At 35.2% G+C, this 12,055-nt stretch overlaps 1 protein-coding gene across 2 annotated transcripts in view; it reads right to left on the bottom strand.

Annotated features, from left to right (window-relative positions):
* Nucleotides 1–12,055, bottom strand: part of PUM3 (pumilio RNA binding family member 3) — a 36,757-nt gene that overhangs the window by 22,947 nt on the left and 1,755 nt on the right. For both annotated transcript variants that reach the window (XM_011376669.2, XM_011376670.2), the window contains exons 2-7: nt 8,985–9,076; nt 7,680–7,898; nt 4,093–4,228; nt 3,411–3,486; nt 1,243–1,336; nt 952–1,018 (exon numbers count right to left, since the gene is read on the bottom strand). In XM_011376669.2, the coding sequence (XP_011374971.1) occupies nt 952–1,018; nt 1,243–1,336; nt 3,411–3,486; nt 4,093–4,228; nt 7,680–7,898; nt 8,985–9,069 (677 nt within the window). In that variant the 5' untranslated portion in view covers nt 9,070–9,076. The remainder of the gene's footprint in view (nt 1–951; nt 1,019–1,242; nt 1,337–3,410; nt 3,487–4,092; nt 4,229–7,679; nt 7,899–8,984; nt 9,077–12,055) is intronic.

The following is a 12,055-nucleotide window of genomic DNA, read 5'->3' as shown; positions in this document are numbered from 1 at the left end:
ATAAGAAGCTGGATGGCAAAAAAAGTAACTTGACACCAACCTAACTCTTGAGGCCAACTCATCATGAGGGGGCAGTGCTACCACAGAGAAATGCTTATGTGAAGGAAGATCAAACTGCGTGTATTTCTACCTCAAGCTTTTTAAATTACTCAGTAGTCAGCCTGCCAACTCTAAGCAAATTATTCAACTTCTCTGTGCCTCTGCTTCTTCATTCAGAAAACAGAAAGAATAAAGTTGATGTGACGATTAAAAGAGTTAAGAATTGTGACCAGCATGTAATAAATGCTCAATAAATGTCAGTTCCCATTATTAACTGTTTGGCTCGAAAAAAGCAGAGAAGGAGAAAAAGAGAAGGTGAAAGTCAAAGATGTATGGAAATATGAACAAAACATATTCTAAGGATGCTCTTTTAAAACTGGGCATAATACAAGTATTTATATTACATCCTAAAAAAATCAAGCAGCTGATAATTATAGTTAGAAACAGTTTTTGAAAATTTTGTCAACTGTACTTTTTTTTGTTGGTTAGCATATTTTGGCACTTTAGTAAACTCAGAAACAGAAATCAAGACAAGTATCAATTCCACCAAAGTTAGGAAATCCTCCCATCTTGACACTTCCTGACCCACTGACTGTACCTCTGAGTCTACTCTCCCCGCCACCCCACGCCCAACCTTCTACCCTCCAAACACTGGTAACAAATTACAAGTTAATTATTCCACTTATCTTCTCCAGGGCTTCAAGATATACTCTTAAGAATGGTGAAGGCAATACCATTAATTCTACATTAATTTCAATAACTGTTTTTAAGACCATACTCCCTGGCAATATTCTAAGCATCTGCTGAGGGCTATTGTTATGGCCACAAACTTTTAAGTAACATTTGTACATGATCAACAGCCATACCTTTAAAAAACTAAAATATATGTATTTTATAAATAAAACAACTCACCCATACATGAGAAATTTCTTAACGATATTTCTGGAATATTTAGCTTTACTTAATTCAACAAAATCATCTGAAAAACAAAGGAAAGAACTAAATAAAAGCGCAATCCTGAGAACACAAATAACTCTCTATTTGTCCCAGGCAAAGAACAAATAAAAACAAAAAAAGGTCCTGCAGAGGATACATTGCTTTCCTACAACAGAATTATTTTCCAGGACAGTCTTGGGTATTTCAAGAGAAAACAAGTGACTTATTAAAAATGATTACAATTAATCTTCAATATATAAGAAATACCTCGCAGTTCTTCAAAAGCCTGTTTTCGCTGTTCTTCATTCCCGTACTGAATGTAACACTGGATCACACGAGTTGAATCATGTGCAAATGCAATCTGTAGGAAAGACAGTTTGAGCCTTTAGACTAATTCTCTCTGAAGATTTATGTTTCTGTCGTAGCTACCTCTTCCAGAATGCCTTGTTAGGAAAAAGGTAGGGTCTTCACAGATAAAATTAAATCTAAGTTACTTAGGAGTAGAAATACTTGTTTTAATTGTACAAAATGACATTTTTTGGTTTTGCTGCCTATGATATGGCACTGAGACAGGGATAGATTTAATCATTTTGCAAGATTCTTATCATTACTAAGTAAAACAAAACCCAATCAAACCAAACCTGTCCAATGATTATATGTGCTCTATTTCTCATTTCTTTGAAAGTTACTTTCCCTAAATGAGAATTTTCCAATTCAAAAATTCTATTATTCTATGATTTCTTTTTTAATATAAATGATCTCAGAATGTATGGCTTTGGCAAACAAAGGGATAGTTACAAAATAGGTCTAAAAGCCTTGCTACATAAGTAAAACTATGTATACACATACTGATAATTATAAGCTAATCCTCCCATTTCTCACATTTTCATTATGATCCCCAAATATCTATCCAGTTATATTCCTAGAAATTTGTTGTTTCAAATCTGATTCTCCAACCCATCTCCCCTTCACAAGTACCAGATGGATTATGCTCAATGAAGGGCTTGCTGATCAATTTTCTATAGCAATAACCACAAACAATCATGTATGCAAAATTATTATTTACTATGCTATAGTACCGGTCTACTTTAATAGTGCTTATTATTTGCTCAGTCTGTCTTCAAAGTTTTTTAATTCCAACAAACGAGAAGGTGAAGGCACACCTCCAAAGTCCATAGATTTTGGAAGTATTTCCTTAAGGGAAATTTGTATAAACATTTATGATAAAACTAAAAAAAAATAAAAATAAAAAAAATAAATATGGCTGTTTTTGTGCATATATTGACTACTTACTATATAACTAATAAACATGCTTTAAATATAGATGTCTCCTTTAGACCTCAAAGCAACCTTAAGAGTTGGCTTTTGTCGTTCCCACTTTACAGATGAGAAAAGTAAGTTTACGAGGAGTTAAAGAACTTGCTACTCCTGTGACCCTGGAGATGAAACTTGTCTGAGTCCCGAATGTATGAAATGTCTAATAGGGATAAGGATCTTAAGGTAAAGGAGACAACATATGCATGGTTACTGCAATTCTTAGCAAACAGTAAATAATTAGGTTGTCACTGTCCAAGAGGGCATATATGTTAAGCAGCAGAGTGAGGATGTGAACACCAGACTAACTTCCAAGTCCATTTGTATGCAGTAATATCCCATGTGTGTAATTGTGTAATTGGGAAAGGATTTTGACTGTAAAATATTTATGAATTGAGGATACCAGACTGCTAGAGCTGAGGAGCAGTTCTGTTCTAAAAAGATCTTGCTGGATTTATAAGAAAGCATAGCTGGGAACTTGCTATTTCAAGACATTCCTTCAAACTGCAATACAGACTCTGAATAGAACTGTGTACGTGTTTTGGCAAGGGCTGCCCCTTCAGGGTCCCCAAAGCTGTTGTCTTACAAGTGAACAGTCACTATAAGTATTTATCCAAATACACGAGTCAAAAGAAGTTTATTATAAAACAAAGTTAAACAGCAACAAAGAAAATTTCTTTAGAACTCCCAAATCTATCATATTTTCAGATCTTTGCATGTTTGCAAAAGCATGGAACAAAAGAAGTAATCATGTTTGCATCACATACATAAAAAAAGCCAGCAATTCAGAACATAAAAACATATATGGAGTTCAGAGCAAGACATTCTAGCACATACTATTGAACTAGTAAATTCTTCAAAATAACTTGGAAGAACACGGATTTATTTTAATTATTAAAAAAAAATGACAGAAATACCTGATAGTGTTTTTATTATTTCCCAGCAGTAAGTTCCCTATTAAATTTTTTATTTCATCAGTATTATAAAAAGGCTTTGGAAATTTGGGCCAAATATATTTAAAACAACAATAATTTCACTTGTAATGAATGGTCAGCTACCGTGTATTGAGAGTGAGTCAATTTCAATTGTTAAGATTGTAACTATGAGTATGCTCTACTTACAGTTTTAATTTTTCCTTGAATCAACTTCTGCAAATCACTCATCAACTTTACTCTTTTTTCTTTGTCACAGTCTTTTCTATAAATAAGAATAAAAGAGGGAGGAAATGTAGCTTAAGTAAAGACATTATTTTAAACACAAAAAACAAAAAACCATTTCAGGGTATGTTCACCCAGTTCAGTATGATTTTCTCTTTGAAGGCAGCAAACCTTTTGACATTAAAATTACTATTCCAGAGCAGCCAGAGAAAAGTAATTTTCTCAAAGGCAGAAACTCATCTCACAAGGTATAATTTCATGCATCAATCTAAATCTAACAGCCAGAACTTCAAAAGTAAAGAAAATAATAAAACAAGTCCAAGATACCAAATACTTAAGTATCTCAAAATCTAGCCGATAAGAAATTGTCCTTCATTTTCTCAGAAATCTTTGAGGAAGGATGTCAAATCCAATTTAACTCTCATACGTTTTCACAAACATATCTGACACCATCCTAATGATTCAACACATTTCTGCAATGGGCAGACATTCAAATTCCGATGCCTCTACTGGAGTGTTAGGAGTACTCTCTAAATAACCCAAGTGCTATGTCATTAATTTTAGGACATCTCACTATTTACAAGGTACACTGTTACTCTTCCATCATTTCAAAGGGACTAATAAAGATGCCATTAAGTAGCATTACCTTCTTAAGATCTCCCAAATCTGCTTTGCCCGAACAACAATGTCATAGTTGGTTCTATCACTAAGTTGTCTGCTTTGCTTCAGTTCTTTCTTCTTCTTTTTGAAATCATCCCATTTAGGTTTCTTGGCTGCTGACTCTAGTCATTATAAAAATTATTTTCAATTACATTTAGCATTCTGAGTACCATAGTACAAGTCAGGTACACAGGACAATCACTGATCAGGATCTATACTCATTGGGGAAACTAGAAGGGAAAACATTATTCTCTATAAATATATTTTGTTTCATTTTCTTACCAGTTTATCCATTTTAAATTCAATTGAAACCAACTATTCACTCATTCAACAGCTATTTATTGATTCTTAAGAGGATACCTACTAAAAAAAAAGGGAAACTAAAAATCATAAAAGCAAAAAATTTTAAGCATCTTTTTCAATTGTAAAATAAAATTCTACTTTAGAACATTAAGTTCGTGGACTTTAGTTATAATCATTTCTTCATGAAAACAAAAATTAGTCCTAATTAATTAGCCCAACTAATTAATTAGTCCAAATCAAAACAGAAAAAACAATGCATTCAAAAATTCACTTTTCTCAGTGCTGTTATGTAGTGGCTCATTTAAATCTTACAACACAATTCTACTGTAAGGTATTGTTATTATTATTATTATTTTTACAAGACTCAGAAAGGAAAAAAACTGCAAAATCTTAGTTACATGTAGAATCTAAAAAAGTAAAATACATTAAAGCAGAGAGAACAGTGGTTACCTGCTGCGACCAACACAATGAGAGGGTTAACCTGAGGGAGAGGGGGGCGACAGAGGATTAAGAAAGACACAGAGACAGTATATACAAAAGCTGGGGCCAGGTGGGACACTGCACTCAGATGGAGTTACAGTGACCCTGAGGTAAGCTCAGCGCGTTCATTATATACTTTTGAAGGTCAAGGAGTAGGTGGGAGTCTTCTTCTCAGGACTTGAAACTTGCTGGCAACAATAATCTCCCAAGGCCTGTCTGTACCCGGTTATCTCTGCTAAACCGCAAGCAGCTGTCTGTTCACTGTTTTGCTTCTCTGCCCTTGGCAGATTATAACACAGTCAAGCATGGCTTTGCCAATGCTTTGGCCACAGGATCTGCAACATAGTCAAGCATAGCTTTGCCAATGCTTCAATCAGTCAAGCATGGCTTTGCCAATGCTTCGACCACATGTTCGGCTCAGATCTGGCTCTCTACAGTTACCAGGGTTAGGGAGGCAGGGGAAATGGAAAGATGCTGGTCAAAGGGTACAAAGTCACAGCCATGTAGGATGAGTAAATCTAGAGATAATATATCTCTATTATGATGACCATCCTTAATACTGTACTGAATACTTGACATTTGCTAAGAGGTACTATTATTACACTCGTTCTCCTTTTGGAAAAACAAGACACCAAGCAGTTAGGTTCCTGGTGCAAGGTCATACAGCTAGTAAATGGTAGAGTCAGGATTCAAATCCAATGACAACTCTGAAACTTTAAGCTGTGCTGCCTGTTACTCAACAATGCACAATCAAAATTCCTAAGTTCTCTACAGAGTAATTCTATAAAGGTCAAGTGTCTATTTGTATTTTTTGTCCTCAAAATCTAAGTAATTTACCAAGTGAATCAAAAATCCTGATGAGGCCAAACAAAGAACAACTTAATAAAATGTGTATTATTAAACATGAGTATCTTGCAAAGAACCCTTGGAGGTTTCTTCTAAAAATCTCCCTTTCTCTGATTAAAAATACACTCACTATAAAAAAACTTAGAAAATACAAAAAACGAATTTCTCCTGTAATCCCCAAACCCGGATATAACCATTAACATTTTATTTCCTTCTCGTCTTTTTCCTATGTGTGTTTTCTATTACCTTCTAAAAAATTCAGACTCTTACTGTCTTCACTTAGTATTGTGAGCATTCCTCCATGAAACTAAATATTCCTCAAGACCATAATTTTTAATGGCTATACAATATACTATAAAATATTTATTTCCCTTACAGGTTTCTTATTTATTCCTGGCCTGATAATAGAGGACTGCAGGCAACAGAGGGCATATTTATCATTAATTATCATTAGGGCATCAGGTACTATACTATACTCCAGAGGATAATTTAATTCCACAACATTTGGGCACTCTTAACATATGCCATGCTAGGCTGCAGTACATACACCAATTTAGGGGATATTTAGTATCCAATCCCCCTCAGTTGCTGGTATAAAAATATGAGAAAACAAAATCGGAGTTCCATTTTGAGATGTCAGGAACATTTATCTCCCATAGCAAAAGGAGAGATGACAGAATCTTAATGTGAGAATGTGTGTGTGTTTAAAATAAAGGTGCCAAGAATTCCAGTAGAGAATGAAAGATTTAGGACCTATCAGAGAGGGTAGGAAAGAGGAGGTGAGAAAGAGAAGCTGCAAGAGAAACTGTAGTGTGTGGTTGTAATGGAGATAAGAAAGGGATAAAGAAAAAACAACGGGGCCAGAGCATGAAAGGATCCTGCAAGCCTAATGAGAAACATAGAAACTTTTCTTCTCTTCCTCTCTCCCAACCTCCCTGTTTGAAGGCTGCTGTCCCTCCAGTGAGCAACCTTAAGCAAAGCAGAGAGCAGGGACCAGGGCTAGGGAACTAGACTGAGAAGACCCTATGACAGTGGTCTCAGTTGGCAGCAAAGGAGCAGTGTTAGGATATGCCATGTTGGATAAAAAGACACCAGAGAAATTCTCATGATGCTGCAGAGGTGGTATATGTATGTCAGCACATGTAACCTGGAGACCAGGCAAGACAACTCACAAGAGGGGCACGTCATACAACACACAGCAAAGCTCTGGGTTAGAAATGACCCTGGAACATTGTACTGAAGAGATTAGCAGTTTGTTTCAATAGACAAATAGGAGCCCTACTAGTACATCCCATCAGTTAGCAACTTGTCCTGAACCAATTAAAGTCAAATCTGCTGTGTGTTCACTATATCATCCCTGAAATTGTCTGCTAGATCTGAGCCATCTGATGGGTTGACTATATTAGAGTGGCCTAAGCTCTGTAAGGGCAGGGTCTATATGTCTCTTGTTCACTGAGACAACCTTAGTCAAGGCAGATATTTACCTGGACATACTAGTTGCTTAAGGCTGGCTTCTATGCTAATTAGTCAGGACCTGTACCCTTGATGGTTATTTTTTTCTATCTTCAAGCACACTGCATAGAAAACTCAAATACTTATGCAATAAATGACTGAATAAGTAAACATTTTAGCCTACAGAAAGGAAAATTTTATTGAGAGTCCTCTGTATGAAGCCATTACAACTTAGCTTAACTCCACAGCCAAGGTAATTCAGCAAGGGCCTAGGACATGAGAAACTAAGCACTCAGACAATTTTGACCTGGCAAGATGCTCTCTGTTGTTTATTTGATCCCATTTACTCTCTACCCCAAATGCTGCCTGTCAAGAAACAAGAATGGGAGGTCTTTAATAGGTTTCCAGAGGCTCTGTGCACAGTGGTTCTGGCATTAGCTCAGGCAGGGCAAAGCTTCCAAAAAAAACTATGCTGAAGAAAAGAGTGCTTACCGTCACTTTTACTGTCTGGCTGGAATTTTCTCTTCTTGTTGAATTTATTTGCCTGCTGGAATTTGTTCTTTGGTATTTTATCCCACTGCTGCTTATTCTTGAACTGCTTGACACCTTTTTTCCCTGGTTTTGTGGCACTTTTCTCAAAGTTTTTAGGTGTGGTTTTAGGTCCACTTTCCTTAACAACCTTCCTTGGGAATGTCTTTGAAGAACCAGAATCTAGTGATGATAATAAATAATTATTAGTGCAATGATCCTGAGCCTAGAGTTCTTTTATACACTGAGTGTTATTTGTTACAGAAAAGTATATCTTCTTTAGTAAGACATACTTTGTCTAACTTTGTCTTACTAGCACAGTAGGATTTAAAAGCTTACAACAAATTTTTAAAACTTTCTCTAATTATAAAATTATAATACAAGTTCATTATAGAAAACCTAGAAAGTAGAAAAATGCATAATAAAAACTATCCATAATTCTAGGGATAACAAGTTGTCAGTCTGGTGTATACTTCTGTTTTAAGTATATAGTAGAGATGAGGTATTATTTATATGTATTCTACTTTGACTCCATGTCATTAAAGTCTTTACACATAATTTCCAATGGTCCAATAACATCACAGGAATCTAAGAATAAAATAAACACTAAAATTTAGGAGGTATACCATACAGACAAATTAAGATGTTAATTTTTCAAAATTTCCAGTTTTTTGTTTTGTTTTTTTTTAACTAGAATAAAGTTATTTGATAAAAATCTTCTTTGGTCAACAAAGCTTGCAAATTAAGTACCCAACAAATGAGATGAAAACTACAATAGCTATGCCCTAAGACTGCTGCAACAAAAAAAAGACTATATAGAAAAACATTTTAGTCGTTTACACTGACTCTGACTTTTCTGTTTTGCAATACTGACACCTGATGGAATAGTAAACACATCGCAATTAGAAATCTTGAAGATAAAGATATTTGGTTTACCAATAGAATGTATTAATCAGCTACAATTTATCAAACACTAAAATAAAATGTGGTGAATTAGTGTGACCAACATGAAGCAACAGCATCACTAGCCGACATAAGGGCTTTTTCATGAGGATAGCATCTCCTAATTATCCTGGCAATTTCTTAAATGTCTTAGTTTCACAGGGTACATACAAACTCATATACCTGCTCTTTCTACTATTTTAATCTAATTCCAACCGACGAATACAGACTGTAATCTGCACATGTCCTTTCATCCCATCAACCCTCCCTCCAATTATAAGGACCAAAATACCACATGAGAAGCATATTTTGGTATGGCTATCTTACCATTGTTTTTATGAAATCTGTTTTTCTCTTGTGATGTCCTTGTACCTTTTCCTGTAAATTTTTTTTTCGCTTTGACTTCCATCATAGCAACTCTGGAAAACAAAAACAAAACGCAAAGGATCACTAGACTGTTCTCATGTAATCAGAGTCATTAAGTAGTCACTGCCACATTTAGTCCTTGAGTTCACAGATGCAGGACAAATCACCTGGGTACCCACACAAGTTCAAGAACTGTACAATCACTGCTTCTAAGATTTTAATACTGAAAATAAAATAACCAAATCAAAGCTAAGAACACATACACACCTCAGTTAGTGTGTGATGTATTTGGAGGCAACGCTTCAGCAATAGCACTGGCTAAAACAGATCACTTTTTACATTAAATATGATACAAGTGTCAGTGTTTGTATTCCTTTTAAGGTGGCTAAAACAGATCACTTTTTACATTAAATATGATACAAGTGTCAGTGTTTGTATTCCTTTTAAGGTGGGAAGACTGTAATGAGAAACTGACAATATTACCATTTGCTTTCTTGGTCTCCACCCTAAAAAGCCAGGAACAAACAATAGGTTGTACTTATCTATATTCAAATTTAATGAAAGAAAATTAAAGATTATCTAAAAGTTCCCTATGTAATACAATGTAGCTAAAAACAAAAACTTCAAATATTTAATTTGTTATTCTTTTTGAGGCACCCAAGTAATTTTCAGTGACCTCCAGAAAAACATTAAGTATTTAACATGTCGTTTCAAAGAATCTGCCTAACAGGTCACTTCTGGGTACAGAAACTCCATGGTGCATAGGGAGATAACAGATAACCCATCACCTACCCAAGGCTCTTGAAACTAGCAGAATATATCGAGAGCAAAAGTCATTTGGTTATTTCTCTGCCTCCCAAAGTTGCATATTCATCTTTAAATTTCTAAAGTTGACCTTGTAGCATAGACATTAGGGATCCCTAGACAATACCATATTTCTGTGACAGCCTCTCATGACCATGACACTTTTGAAGTGCCTACAGGTCAGGCACTTTGCAGAATATCCTTGTCTGATATTTTCTCACTATTAGACTGGTGTTACAGAATTTAGAGGAAGAATACCACAGAGGTGAAGTACCCTTGATACCACACCATATTATGAGGAATATGGTATCAACATGACTGGCAATATTAACCTTGATCACTTGATTAAGGTAATGTCTGCTAGCTTACTCCACTGTAAAGTTATCACACTTCCTTTCTATACTCTATTAAAAGTAAGTCACTAAGTTCAGCCCGAACTGAAGGGGGGGAGTATTAAGTTCCACTTCCTAGAGAGAGGAGTATTAATTTGTTAAAATGTGTACATTAAAATCAGCATAGCAATTGATATTGTACAATGTTTTGTACAATATATTTTGAGATTATGCAATATTCTATGTTTCTCCCACTGATTTTAGCATTCTCCAGTGAATCTAGCCTGTAGCAATTACTGGTGTTTTAATTGTGATTTCCTATTTCTCCCATCACTTCTACCTTTATTATTCTGAATTCTTCTGTAGGAAAAATTTGCTTCTTCACCATTTATTTATTTTATCATTTATTTACATCAGTATGGTCTCATAGATATTTTATTACTTGGGTTATAACCTAATACTATCATTATTTTGTTGCTTGACTTCTTTCAGCTTTCACCAGTGGGAAATCTCTCAGGTTACTCTGTATCCTTTTGATAAGCCCCATCCTTTCTTTAGTTATCTCCTTATATTCTGGGACTAGTTCCAAGCTCATCTTGTATTTTCCCTTGCAGTAGCCCTGAAATGACATTTTTCCAAGGAACCATGGTTCCTGTTATTGAGAATATTTAAAACCCAGGATCTTAGTGGTAGGTGTTCTTGCTGTCACTGGGGTATCACTCCTAGGTCTTTTCATCAGACAGGGCTAGGTAATATATGTATGTGTACTAACCTATGTATACACACAAACTTTTATTTTTGTATCTATCAAATATGTTTATATTAATGTCTCCAACTCCAATCAAGTGCCACTCTAGTCTTCCTCTTGCTTTTTGATAACTCTTTTCTCTAACAGTGAGAAACTTGTCTCCAAGTATCTACAATTTGTTACTCAATCCTAGCACACGTGCAGTTTCAGAATTGCTACCTAAACCCCCATGAGACACGAATTTACCAACTATAGTACAATTTTTATTTACAGTTTTTTGTTTTTTTTCCCTTACAGAATCCATTCAACACTTTTCCATAGTTACTTGGGGCAACTCTTTTGCTATCTTTTTTTGTGTGTGTGAGATTTACATATGTATACCAGTTAGATTCATCTTATCATAGTCTGTGTTCCATTCCTAGACATGTTAGTTGACTTATTTTTTCATCTGCATATAGTCAAGTTCACTTTTTGGTGTACAGTGCTGGTTCGACATACACAGAGTCATTTATCCTCCACCACAGTACCTTGTTCCAAAAAGTCCCCCATGGAGCCCCTTAGTAATCATCCTCTCTTGGCTCTCCTGGCAACTGCTGATCTCTTTTTCCATTTGTCTAGTTTTGTGTATTTTTGAAAATGTCATGTAAATGGAATTGGACAACATATAGCCTTTTGGGTCTTGCTTTTTTCACTTAACAAAACGTGTTTGCTTGGGGATCCTGTACTTTCATATCCAACCATCACATTCTAGCGTCTCTCAGATTTGTCTCTTCTTTTTACCCTTGTTCTACTATCTCATTCAGGCTCTTAATCTCCTGCTCAGATTGTTTTTTGCTATTAGATTCAATCTGCTGTTTCCACTCTCTGATTCCTGATCAATCTTCCAGTAACAAACCTATTTCATGCCATTCCACTGCTTAACAGCTTCAAAAGTTTCCCATGGCCAACAGGAAAATTTCAATTTCAGATTAACATTCACAGCCATTTAAAATTTGGTCCTAACTTACACCCATTACAAATACCACACTGGAGTCAGACTTACTTCTTCACTATTCTTTTTAGGATCCAAACTTTAAAGCTAATTCTATCAGTATAAATCCTACCCATTCTCCAAATCCAGCTTAAATGACAATTTCTTATAATTTCTC

Source organism: Pteropus vampyrus, unplaced genomic scaffold (genome assembly GCF_000151845.1).
Source record: "Pteropus vampyrus isolate Shadow unplaced genomic scaffold, Pvam_2.0 Scaffold301, whole genome shotgun sequence".
Taxonomy (NCBI): Eukaryota; Metazoa; Chordata; class Mammalia; order Chiroptera; family Pteropodidae; genus Pteropus; species Pteropus vampyrus.
This window is presented reverse-complemented; position numbering and strand designations above follow the sequence as displayed.